Below are 12,287 nucleotides of genomic sequence, written 5' to 3'. Positions count from 1 at the left end.
AAAAACAAGCTCAGAAAATTGACACTCCCCAACTTCAAAATGTATTATAAAGTCACTGCAATAAAGACAATGTGGAAAAGAAAAAAAAAAAAAAAGACAGTGTGGTACTGGTGAAAGAACAGATGGATCAATGGAGCAAAAGAGTGCCCAGAAACAGATCCACACAAATACAGTCAACCAACCTTTCACAAAGGAGTAAAGGCAATTCAGTGGGGAAAAAAGTATCCTTTTTCCACCTGTGCTTGAAGAACTAGACATTCATATGCAAAAATCAAAAGGAATCTAGCCGCAGAACTTAAACCTTCACAAAAGTTAACTCGAAATGTATCACAGATCTAAATGTAAAGTGCAAAACCTTAAGACTCCTAGAATACAACACAGGAGAAAATCAAGGTGGCCCTGGATTTGGAAATGGCTTTTTAGATACAATGCTAAACTCACTATCCAAAAACAAAAAGGTAGCTAGACTTCACTGAAATTTAGAACTTCTCCTTTGTGAAACATAATGGTAAGAAAATGAAAAGAAAAGCCACAGACTGGGACCAAAGTCTCACAAAATAAATATCTAAGACTCTTATCTAATATACACAAATGACTTTTAAAATTCAACAACAACAACCCAATTAAAAAAAGGGCCAAAGAACTTAACAGACACCTCACTGAAGAAGATATACAAATGGCAAATACGCATACTGTCTACAACAGATGCCATTACGGTATCAGAAATTAAAACTACACACTTATTAGAATGGTTAAAATCCACATCACTGACATCACCAAATTCTGGCAAGGAGAAACAGAAAAAAACTCTCACACATCACTTGAGGGAACACAAACTGGTATAGCCACCTCGGAAAACACCTTGTCACAGTTTCTTATTAAACTAAATATACCCTTTCTTCCCATATGATGGAACAACTTCCTTGGTATTTACCCAAACGACTTAAAAAACTATAAACACATGAAAATCTGTACATGGATGTTTAGAGCAGCTTTATTCATTACTGCCCAGACTTGGAACAACCAAGATGCCCCTCAGTGGGTGAACAGATAAGTAAACTGTGGCACATGTAGACAATGGACCATTATCCAATAATACAAAGAGATGTAAAAAACAAATGAATAAAAACCAAAAAGCAGATCAGTCCTATAAATACAGAGAATAAACTGACAGTTGCCAGAGGGCAGGGGAGTGGGAGATACAGCCTCTCAGTTATGGAATAAAGTCACAGGGATAAAAGATACAGTACAGGGGGTGGTCACCGGCGGGGGGGGGGGGGGGGGGGGGAGACGGGGACTCAGTCGCTTGAACATCCGACTCTTGATTTTGGCTCAGGTCATGATCTTAGGGTCATGAGATCGAGCCCCACATCGGGCTCTGTCCTGATTGTGCAGCCTGCTTAAGATTGTGTGTGTGTGTCGTGTGTGTGTGTGTGTGTGTGTGTGTCTCTATCTCCCTTTGCCCCTCCCCCACCCCATTCCCACTCTCAGAAAGAAAGAAAGAAAGAAAGAAAGAAGCTTTTAAGTTTATTGCTTACGTGAACAGAGGAAGGTAAACATTAATAAAATTAATTAATAAAGTAAACATTAATAAAATTAATTAATAAAAGTACAGCACAGAGAATATAGTCCATGATACCCTAAGAGTGGTGTATGGTGACAGACGGTAGCTATGCTTGTGGTGAGCACAGCGTAAGGAACACAGAAGTTGCATCACCATGGTGTACACCTGAAACTAACATAACATTGTATGTCAACTATACTCAATTTTTTTTTAGATAATAAAAAGATATGAGCCATCAAGCCAAGAAAAGACACAGAGGAACCTTAAATGTACATCGTTGAGGGAAAGAAGGCTTTCTGTAAAGATTACATACTTTCTGATTTCAACTGTATAACATTCTGGAAAAAAAACAAAAACACAGAGACATAAAATTTCAGTGGTTGCCTAGAGTTTGCAGGGAGGTAATGAGGGAGAGAGAGAAATAAGTAGAGCACAGGGGATATTTAGGGCAGTGAAACCATCGTGTATGACATGATACATTTGTTAAAACCCATAGAATGTTATAACACGGAGAAAACTATGGACTACAGTTAATATAAATATGGACACTGGTCCATCAATTTTAATAAAGCACCACATTTATGCTAGATGTTAATGATAGGGGAGACTGCCTTAAGAAATAGTCTAATAAAAACAAAAATGGAAAGGGACAAGCATATACACAAAACAACGGTTTTCAGCAGTATCCGTGGTAATCTTAGGATTGACAACTGTGTCAATCAGAAACCCTAAGATATTCTAGTTCCATCATTTTCTGTATTCCTGAGAACCAGGATCTCAGCATGGAAGAAAGGCAACAGACATGTAATGTGGAAGAAGGAGAAGCCTTGCGTTCCTATATTTGAACTGGAACTCATTAGATATTTTATCTTTAAAAACATGGTTTTCTTAGCCCTGTCCATTTAAAAAGTCCTAAAAACCACAAACAACACTGTCAGTAGTCACTCAGTGTACTCTTGCTGAATTAGCTGTTTCATCTTTGTCTGTACATGTGCCCATCAAAAATGTTAGAGACATGGGGCAAGACAGCACAAGCTAAGAACAGAGTTCCTAAAGTCTGACTGCCTCAGTTCAAATCCTGGCTCTGTTTCTTATTAGTTGTGTGACTGGAAGCCAGTTAACTTAAGTTCAGCTATAAACTGTACAATGAGGATGATGACAACAATCATAACAAAACTGTGGGATCCATGCTCGGTGGTAAATCTGCTTGAGATTACCTCTCCCCCTCTCCTGCTGCCCCTCCCCTGCTTGCACATGCTGTCTCCCTCCAAAATAAAATAATCTTTAAAAAAAAATAATCCACAAGGAAAGCTTAGTACAATAACCTGGCACACAATAAGGAATGTGTTTGTGCATCTGTGTGTGTATTAATATGCTATGTACATACAGCATAATTTAATTATATTATTATTTTTAATGCTTCTAATAAAGAATGACCAATTGGAAGGATACAAACATATAACAGGTTAAATAGGTATCTTCTTCATAACCTGAGGGCCTAAATATTTACAGCTCTGAAAAAAAATCAATTTACATATGAACATTTGCAAAACAATCCTTCGTGTACTGTGGTTGCAAAGCATATTACCATCCTCTGGTCTGCGAAGCCAAGACCCCTTCCCAATTACCTGGTGTTATGTTTGTCTTTCATCTGACTCCGTTTAGCTATAAAATTATAAACTATTCTGACTTCAGAGAAATAATTAACAGATAGGAAGAGAAATATAGTAAATGTAAAGGTTCTTTCTGAAGTACAGATAGATCATAACTAAAGTTAACATTTCATGTAATTCAGGTTTATTCTATTATGAGAACCAATGTTTCCCCCCAACACAATCTCTCCCGCACCATACTTTAAAGTATTTTAAGCTAATGCTCTGTTTGAGGACAGAAAAAAATGAACTTGTACACAGTATAAAAAGATCTTACAGCTTATCATTAAATTCAGTTATGATTAATGGTTTTTCAGAAAACCATAAAGAAAGGGGGAGGGTCACACTGACCAGGTAAAACAGTAAGCCGCTTCTAGTGCTTTCTTCAACCATTAAGAAGTTCTGCAACAGTATGATAAACCTGTTTCCAAGCTGGCAGGGCTGGCTGAATGACACGATTATTTGCTTGGCACAGGGTTTGTAAAGAACCCTCAAACTGAAGGCCTTGAGGTCAGGCCCGTGGCCCCAGGCAGCCCCAAAAGAAAACCACCACTCTTTACCAGGGGAGCCAGCCCCTTGCTGCACCCTAGGAGTACAAACCGACGTGGCACCCGGTTACAGAAAAGAAGCCTCAAACAGACTTCAATGTGAACCCCTGAACTAGCTCCTGAGCTAACTGTGGGGCCCTGGGGCTCTAGGGAACTTTCTGCTTTCCCATCTGTAAAACACAGACAGTGATCGGCTACATCAGACAGTCACATCACAAAAGCACAAGCACCCGTGGGGCAGACACGCACTCGCCCGTGTATCCTTCAGAACCTCTCAGGCAGGTGTTAAGAGCTGAACTGCGGGCCTCTATAATCTGTATGCAGAAGCCCTAACCCCCGGCTTCTCAGAATGTGACTGTGTGCGGGGACAAGACTTCTAAGGGGGGGGGGGGGGAGTTAAAATGAGGCCCTTAGAGTGGACTGTGGTCCAAGCAACTGGCATCCCTCTGAGAAGAGGGGAGTGGAGCCCCGGGGAAGGCCCATGGGCTGCGAGGACACACGAGGGCGGGCGGCTGCAAGCCAGGGAGGGGGCCTGGGGACCAGGCCTGCCCCAGCTGGGAGAAGTAAATGCCTAGGCCACCTCCCCACCCCCCGCTGTGGTATTTTGTAGGAAGCCCCCAGCCCACTAATAAGGCAGAGAGTGCTTTACCCTTGCGTGTCTTCCTGGCCTCCCCAACACCTCACACCCAAAATACAGGCCAACGTTAAAGATACTCTGAACCAGACAGAACCTAACAAAGGTGAGGTTTCTTTTCTTTTCTTTCTTCTTAAGATTTTCTTTATTTATTCATGAGAGACAGAGAGAGAGAGAGAGAGAGAGAGAGTCCAGGCAGAGGGAGAAGCAGCTCCCTGCGGGGAGCCCAATGCAAGACTCGATCCTGGGACCTGGGATCAGGCCCTGAGCCAAAGGCAGATGCTCAGCCTCTGAGCCATCCAGGCACCCCTAAAGGTGAGGTGTCTTTGTGAGCTTCATGCACGAAGTACCATAAAACAGGGTATCTGCACCCAAAGGAGGAGCCTGAGGAGAAAGGAAGCAAAACCACCCAGGCAGCCGCAGAGGGGAGAGCGGGGCGGGATGGGGTGTGCAGGCTCCCGGGGAAGCTCCGAGCAAACCACACGGGCTCAACACCGACCCCTGCCGGCCAGGCACCTGACCTATACAGACTGCTCCTCACAAACACCTTTATGTTCTTTTGCTTTTAAAAAAATTAAAAAATAAACCAACCCGTGCAAACCTGCTATTCAAGGAAGCGAAGGTGATGCAAAGAAATCATCCCTAGCTTTTTCTTGGTAATAGTAGATTTCATATATCTAGTTCAAATTTCTTTGAACCAGCTTTATGTAAATTTACAGAAAGAGGTGGCAGGATTATTATCCATAATATCCATACCAATTCTAGCACTGATTACCACAATTAAGAGCTGGGTAAATGGCAAAGCAGTGGGTGTTACAGTTTCTGATGATAAAAATCTAACGACTTCAGATTCATTAGACAGCTTATAGGTTTTCTTAACATAGCAAATACTAATTTATCAATGGACAATCTAAAGATTCAGTATGTAGGAAACTCCCAAAGAAACTTGGCTTGGACAGCACTCATCCTGAAAACAAATGATAATAATTACAACAAATAGCTTTTGGAGGATATATGGTATTTTACTTAATAACTGAAAAATGTCCAACATTTTTTTTAAGATTTTATTTATTTATTCATAAGAGACAGAGAGAGAGAGAGAGAGAGAGGGAGGGAGAGAGAGAGGGAGGGAGAGAGAGAGGGAGGGAGAGAGAGAGGGAGGGAGAGAGAGAGAGAGGCAGAGACACAGGCAGAGGGAGAAGCAGGCTCCACGCAAGGAGCCCGATGTGGGACTCAATCCCGGGACTCCAGGATCATGCCCTGGGCCAAAGGCAGGTGCTAAACCACTGAGCCACCCAAGGATCCCCTGGCCAACATTTTTTAATGGCTGTCCTTCTCAACAGCCACAAGCATACAACTAAAATCCTATGAAATGTCCCAGCCACCTCTCGCATTGTCCAGGGCTCAGAATTTGCCACGTGAGGCCCCTGTTCTTCCTCCTGGCCCTGTCACGCCAGACATGCCCTTCTAACTTCCCAGGGATCCTCAATGAGGTGAGGAATGAAGAGCTGGGTACCCAGACATAATGAAATAGAGAGAGAGCAGGCAAAGGCCACTGGAGAAGCAGCATTACCAAGAATTCTAAAAATTAAAGAGATCCTGTTTTGCATTTTTTTACACAGATAAAACAGATTTTTATTTTTATTTAAAGATTTTATTTATTTATTCATGAGAGACACAGAGAGAGAGAGGCAGAGACATAGGCAGAGGGAGAAGCAGGCTCCCTGCAGGAAGCCTAATGCAGGACTTGATCCCAGGACCCTGGGATCACACCCTGAGCTAAAAGCAGATGTGCAACCACTGAGCCACCCAGGCGTCCTGATAAAACAGATTTTTAAAACACAAGTAATAGTGTATATTAAGACTAATAATATGTGCCATGGTACTGAAAGTTTGTGTCCCCCTAAAATTCATATATTGAAACCTACCACCCATCTGGGATGGTATGAGGTGGGGCCCTTGGGGGTGACTAGGTCATAAGGGAATGGGACAGGGAATGGGATTAGCGTCCTTATAAAAGACACCTGAGCAGGGTCCCTTACCGCTTTCACCCTGTGAAGACACTGAGGACACGGTGGTCCATGAGCAAGGAAGCAAATCCTCACCAAACACTGAATCTGCCTGTGCTTGGATCTTGGACTTCTAGCCTCCAGAATAATAAGGAATACATTTCTGTTGCTTATCAGCCACCCGGTCTATGGTTGTTACAGCAGCCCAAGCGGACTGAGACATGCCAGATGCCATACTAGCTGCCTGACAGATAAATTTATCATTGCCAGTTTATAGATGAGAACCAGAAGGCACTGAAAAGTTAAGTGACCAGCCCAAGGTTACATACCTAGTTAAAAAAAAAAAAAAAAAAAAAAAGGCTGCTTACAAAAAAAGAGGCCATGGCTGAGATGTCCTATCACGGCTGAAATGTCAAATGACTAAAAAAACAATAAAAGCTCATTTAGTAGTTCAGTCACACCAAAGGGGGCACAGCAATTCTTAATTTTATTTCCTATCTGGATGAGACATTTTCAGTGTTTATACGGCCCTAAAATCAAAACTAGAACGCGGAGCAGTTTGTATCATGTTCCTGCTGATTGTCACGGGCCTTCCCTCTGCGGAGGTGGGGTGCATCCGTGAAGTGGGGTCGGGGGAGTCCTCTCCACTATGCCTCCCACCCTAGCTCCCCACAACTCCTAAGTGCAAGCAATCCTCCTTCAGTGAACGTTCTCCAAGCACTGTACCAAGCACAGAGGGAACAGAGGCGCGCACACCACTCCCGAAAAGATACTTAAACCAGGCTGCATGGGATGGTGGGTTACAGTTAGCACTGGGGGAGCTTCTCAGAGGAGGGGACACAAGAACGGAGCCCTGGCTGGGTAAGCCATTCCATCCTTCAACAGCCACTAATTCACAAAGGGTGGAGGAGGCTGTCTGGGGAGGAAAGGAGAAAGCACTTCCTGGGCCAAGGTAATACTACAGGTTCAAAAGCACAAAAGCAGGCATATCCGTGCAACTTAGGAAAATAAAAAAGGAAAGGTCTTACTAAAGATCAGCACCAACATGACAGGGTCTTGCAGCTCCTTTATCTTTCCTCAAAGACAGTCTATCTTGATAAAAATTCCCATATATATATACACACACACACATACATATACATATATATATATTCCTAACAGGATGACGACTTGCAGGTTGAACAGGCCTTTTGAAACAGCCCTTCCAGAAAACCCGTGATTACATCTGTTGATTATTTTGCCCGGTCCTTTAGAAGGACTGCTGCCTCAAAGGTAGTTTGTTTTTCCTTTTTTTATAATTTATCTGAAAGATATTTTAGTCCAACCTGAGGGGGGAAAAAAGACTGATAAAGGTTTGACTATCCAGAGAGCAATAAACTTGAAGAGATAAAAAAAAAAAAAAAAAAGTCACAAAAGACTTAAATAAAAGAAATGAAAAAAGTCTCCCTGGCTACTAATGGGATTCTGGGCTCCCACAGAAGCTGATTACAAGACCCTTCAGAAGCAGCTTTATCACCCAGGTAAGGACAGCTGCAGCGTGGCACAGTTCCGCCGTGAGATCGCTTCAATAAGGAGAACAAAATTGCTACCATCACTCTTGGAACCGTTAAGGAGAACGTGTGGGCAGATGTCATGCCGTGTCGGGGGAAAAAATAGGAAAGAAAATAAAGTGAGGGGTTAATGTCAAAGCTACAGCAATCTACACCTTTAGGAATCCTAGGCCAAAGGGCCAAACGTGCCAGGATCCATTAAGCCACCGCAGAAAACACCAACACAGGACACGAGTGCCTGACCCGGTCTCATTACCATGCTCTCCTTGGTCCAGACCATCAACTGTCGGAACTGGTTACATCTGAGGCTTACTGGGCGGGCTGTGTCTGGATGTTCCTAGTAAAGTTAATGCTCACGACATGCCCACCCTGTAGCAGGCACAGTGCTGGGCACTTGACATGCCCTTAGCGCTAACCCAGTCCTACGGAGTGGGTACTTAGGTTTCCCCTTGACGATGAGGACTCGAGGCTCAGAAAGGTTAAGCAGCTTCTCTAAAGCTACCCCCGCTGGTAAATACTGTACTCTTCTGCCCCTTGGGGTGGGGCTGGATGGAAAACTGTAGAATCGGTCTGATGTCCGTCTCCAGCCTGTGAAGTTTCCCCATCTGAAAGCTTCTGGTACCTGAACTCCTGAAAACATTTTTTAAAGGCCATTTACTGTCTCAGAGAAAGTGAAGCGCTGCATTTATATGACACAATTCTCCCAAGCAAAAAGACCATTCACGTGCTTAGAATAAGAACAAAACTTCTAATATTCTTTTCAAAACTCAATTCTTATCTTTTGAGACTCTAAACAAAGTAAGGATAATGGAGAGAAAGCTTGAGACACGATAACCATTCTCTATCCATGCAAGTGGACTGTTCCCTGCATTTCACCTTCATACTAAGACACAAAACCTGATGGTTACAGCTAAAACTTCACTAGTAAAGAAATGAGGGAATTCTTATGCTCTAGTTTATGTAATCACATCAAATATTTCAACATATGAGATATTAAAATATATAGAGTAAGCATTCTGTGCACTACCAGTAAATGAGCCCCAGTTGAGGAATGGCCTTCAGAAGGCATCCTGGAACCTTCCAGGCTCCAGGAGTCCAGAAGAGAGGGAATTTCAGCAGAAAGCAGCCACTCTTTGAGTCTACGCACACCACAGAAGCTGAAGAAGGTCCAATCTCCAAACTACCCAGGAAGCAGGCTTGTTCTTCCTTATGCTACTTCTCCGGGAGAACACAAGAAAGATCTTGCTTTTTACCACCTACTATTACACCGGAAACATCTTTCTCAGGAAGCAAGTGGCTATCTTTTCTCCTTCAGTAAAAGCCAAGGCTTCAAAGAGATAATGCAAGGGAACCAAAATAGCCAGGCCACAATCCTTACTTATAAATATTACATAAAGAATTCTCTTCAAAGCCAAAGGCTATGAAGTTCCTCTGCAGAGATGAGGAGCAGACAGCCATGGGGCCAAAAGTACAGTGGAGCCAGGCCTCCTGCTTGCGCTCACCATCCTTCATTACAGCAGAGCGCCCCATGATCGCCGCGACCTAGGCAGAGCCAGAAGTGGCAGCGCAAGCACACATCCAGCCTGGCTGGCGGCTGCCAACCCAGCCCCCAGAGCCCGCAGCTCTGCTGCTGCCACCAAGAAGCCATCACCACTTGGGAGAGGCCAACTCATCTCAAGAAGGTAACATGCTAATTGGTTCAAAAGCTAAAGCTCCGCGGCAGGAACCTTCCTAAGGGTTACCGAATGCAAACTGTCTAGGACTTCTAACCCCTTTCCTTTTGCAGAGATGCATCAAGAGCCCCAACCCAATCTGTCCTGGGCACAAACCACGGATTCACAGTAAATTTGATTGACTCTGCTCTCTCCATGCCAAACAAGCAATGCATCACCTTTTAGGATCTCCTGAACATCTCTCCTCCTCCTCCAATGTCACATCCTGGTCTGAATCTCAGCAACTCCATCCACCCAACATTTCTGAGCACCTACTGTATGCCAGGCCCACTACCAAGAAGGCATTTATGAGTAATGCACAGCAACATTCCCCCCCAGTCTCCAATGCGGGTGAGAGACATCTGGATTAAGAACGGATCACAATCCCGGGTAAGCAGAGCCATGAAGCAAGGCATGTCCACCTCCACAGAGGAGGGGATGACTATTTGCTTGACACGAAAAGAGAAGTTTTCACACGGGCGATGGCATCTGGGCTGATTCTTGACAGATAAGTAAAAGGATCTGGGGGAAAAAGAGAGGAAGAAAACAATACTTCTAAGGCACAAAGACCTGAAAGACACTGCCCTGGTTCAAGAAGGGCAATCCGTTCAGTATGGCGGGAAGAACAAACGCATGGATGAGATAGGAACTAAGGTAGGCTTTGGCCAGATTCACAAAGGCTCCGCATGTCACGCCAAAGAACTTGGAGCATCACTGTTGCTAATGAACAACCAGAAGTGTTTAAGGGAGAAAGTCCAAACTGAGGCCACACTCGGCCTGAAGAAGTGTTTAATTTCACCTGCGCTTTTCAGTACTGGAATTAGTTGCCAATGTCTAAAAAATTAAGAAATTTCATGTAAAAACCTAAACTCTTGCCTTCCTGAAAACAACAACTATGGCAACACTAGGCCAACATCCCCAGGTGGTGGCAACCGTGTGCGCAGCAGGTTCGGCAGCTGCCCCTCTTCAGATGGGATAGCCACGATGAAGTTCATGACCATCCTCAGCTGGCCCCAAAAGACATCTGAGTTTGCAATCTCTGGCTTAACGGAGTGAGTTACAGGCTAAGATATGTTGCAGAAAAATAACCTTAGAAAGCAACACAGTGACTGAAGCACAGGGTCAGCAAACCTGAAGGCAAGAGGCTAAAAGTTAGGGGATACATCACAGTAGCACGAGGAGGTAACAAAAGCCTCAACTAAGAATAAAGAGGCAGGAAAGGGCAAGGAGTGGAGGAGACATGCTTAACAAACTCCAGCAGCCACAAGAGGAGTTAATCATGGAACTTCTGTGTGGCGATTGCTCAAGGGTCAGTGACTATATTAGGAGAAAACAAGCCTGATGCAAAAGTGATTTTCGATTTAAAATAGAGTGGGTGTGCAGTAAACTGCGCGGGAAATCTTCTCAAATACCAGCTACTGCCTGGGTGACTCCTACCCCGGGCTCTGAGGCTCGTCTTCCAGCCGGGCCGGGCCAGGTCCCCGGCTGCAAACTTTCTGAGCTAAGCTCTCCGCGGGCGAGGGTTGCACGCAGGGGTGCAGAGCCCTGGAAGCTGTGGAGCCCGGCGGCCGGCGGCTCCCCGGGAAGCGCGCACAGCCTGCAGGCCCCGGGAGGGCGCGGCCCCCGCACTTACACAGGCCGTTGACGTCCAGCATGTTGGAGATGCCCCGGTCACTCATGTCCACTTCCGGCTGGTTCTTCTCCCGGCTCTCCTCCACCAACTTTTTCAGGGACTTGGACATGTTCTGGAGCAAACGACAACAGAGGAGGTGGGCGACGGCCGGGGGCGGGGGTTGGGTTGGGGGGGGCCGGGGGTTGGGGGGGCTCGGCGCGGGCTGGCCCCGGGCGGGGGGCGGGGGGCGTCCGCACCGCTCCGGGCGCTCAGGGAGGCGAGCCCGGGTGCCACGCCGCACACTCACCGCGGAGCGCGGCGCCGACCCGGCGGGCGAGGGAAGCACAGGCGTCCGCCCCGCGCGCTGCAGCAGCAACAGATGCGCCGGCTCGGAGCGACCGCGGACGGGAACGGGAACGGGGACCGCGCCCTGTCCCGGAGCTCCGCGCAGGCGCACAGCCCGCCGCCCTGCGCTCCACGCCCCGCCCGCGCCTGGCGGTTCCCAAATTAGGAGACCAGTTCACTAGACGCGGCTCCAGGGTGAGGCCCCGCCCACAAGGAACGTGTACCGCGGCCGGCCAATCACGTCCGCCGCCTGGCCTCGAGGCTCCGCCCCTCCCCGCCCCGAGGTTAGCCCGTCCCCCTGGAATGCGCCCGGGGCTGCCGTTCCGAGAGGACCGGGCTGGGCGCACGCGCACCAGCGTCGGCGCAGGCGCAGTTTGTGCGCCGAAGCGCGGAGAGCTGTGGGCGGAAGCGGGAACCTGGGGGCGGGACCGCGGGGAGAGGGTGGTCGCTCAACTTGGGAACCCGGGAAGCGAGAAGTTAGTTGCTCCTCGTTGTCCTGTCTCTTTAGTTGTGGTTCAGTGTTCAGAGGTCAGTACTCTGATCCCTTCCCCACAGTCGTTCCTTAGGCTGTATCATGAGCTGCTCGAATGCAAGAACGGCACAGTGGTCTGTGTTCCCGGCACCCAGCTAGATTCCTAGCACCCAGCTGGATTCCCAGCAC

General features: G+C 46.4%; 1 protein-coding gene across 5 annotated transcripts in view; it reads right to left on the bottom strand.

Moving 5' to 3' along the window:
- Positions 1-11,761, bottom strand: part of RSU1 (Ras suppressor protein 1) — a 250,560-nt gene extending 238,799 nt beyond the window's left edge. For all 5 annotated transcript variants that reach the window (XM_077897074.1, XM_077897076.1, XM_077897072.1 and 2 more), the window contains exons 1-2: positions 11,589-11,761; positions 11,303-11,414 (exon numbers count right to left, since the gene is read on the bottom strand). In XM_077897074.1, the coding sequence (XP_077753200.1) occupies positions 11,303-11,411 (109 nt within the window). In that variant the 5' untranslated portion in view covers positions 11,412-11,414; positions 11,589-11,761. The remainder of the gene's footprint in view (positions 1-11,302; positions 11,415-11,588) is intronic.
- Positions 11,762-12,287: the final 526 nt, after the last annotated feature.

Source organism: Canis aureus, chromosome 5, assembly GCF_053574225.1.
Source record: "Canis aureus isolate CA01 chromosome 5, VMU_Caureus_v.1.0, whole genome shotgun sequence".
Lineage (NCBI taxonomy): Eukaryota > Metazoa > Chordata > Mammalia > Carnivora > Canidae > Canis > Canis aureus.
The sequence above is the reverse complement of the archived record's forward strand: the minus strand, read 5'-3'. Positions and strand labels throughout refer to the sequence as shown.